A 900-nucleotide genomic window follows, 5' to 3' on the forward strand; every position below is an offset into this window, starting at 1 on the left:
AGTCGGCACCTGTGATTCTGCTGCTTTAACCTCCACCTACAACTTTATTACCTTTCTTCTTCATGTGAAGCAGTTCCGCCATCATGTAAATGTTCACATTAGAGTATGATGAAAGGCGGCTGTATGACAAAAGGTAGCTGTAGGCCAACTAACTACAAAAGCACGGATTTAAAGATTAATTCAGGCAGGCACACCAATATTTTAATATTTTTAAGCCATGTTCTGAAGCTGTATTTAAGCATCAATGTTGGAAGGCTAATTCTCCACTATTTCTTTAATTTGCACAGTAAAAAGTAAAATATTTTCTGCATTAAAGATATAAACAACAAACACTACAGATTAAAAATAAATGACGAAAAGTCCTTTACGAGAGGAAAGCACCGAGGAGCAGGAGCGGCTGTCACAACCTGCACGCTAAGCTTGCTGGACTCAGGAGGGACCCACCTCTCTTGAGGAGACCTCACTCTAGTTTAGATAAATCGCCCCTCCGCTGAAGCACAAGCCGCACTCACCGGTTCCTCATGACTGGGAGGGGAGCCAGGGGCGAAGGCCCAAAGCCCTGGGACAACCAGTCTCTGAGTGGGCAGAGCCATTGCCCGAGGGGAGACTATTGTGCCTGGCTCTGCCAAAATGAACTTTTGGCACCTGCTTTCCAAATGTTAACATGCGATATAATTATTTTAAATCTAAAAATACTCTCCTGCTACATTATATGGGAGAAATCGAATTAAAACGAACTTGCAAATAAAGCAGAGGAGTCTTTGGGCACATGAATTGACACGGCAATCAACTCAACCAGAAACAAGCCTTCACAACCACAACCGACTAGTACCGGTAGGTGCTATTTTAATTGAGTCATAATAAAATTAAACATCCCCACCCCACAGCCTCCAGCCAAGG

The 900-nt window shown here is 43.3% G+C and overlaps 1 protein-coding gene across 1 annotated transcript in view; it reads right to left on the reverse strand.

The window, feature by feature from the left end:
- Positions 1-593, reverse strand: part of TDRD1 (tudor domain containing 1) — a 24,547-nt gene extending 23,954 nt beyond the window's left edge. Inside the window, 2 exon segments of the mRNA XM_009326048.1 lie at positions 10-148; positions 513-593. Coding sequence (XP_009324323.1) covers positions 10-148; positions 513-593 — 220 coding nt within the window.
- Positions 594-900: the final 307 nt, after the last annotated feature.

Source organism: Pygoscelis adeliae, unplaced genomic scaffold, assembly GCF_000699105.1.
Source record: "Pygoscelis adeliae isolate BGI_AS28 unplaced genomic scaffold, ASM69910v1 Scaffold4, whole genome shotgun sequence".
NCBI classification, from domain to species: domain Eukaryota; kingdom Metazoa; phylum Chordata; class Aves; order Sphenisciformes; family Spheniscidae; genus Pygoscelis; species Pygoscelis adeliae.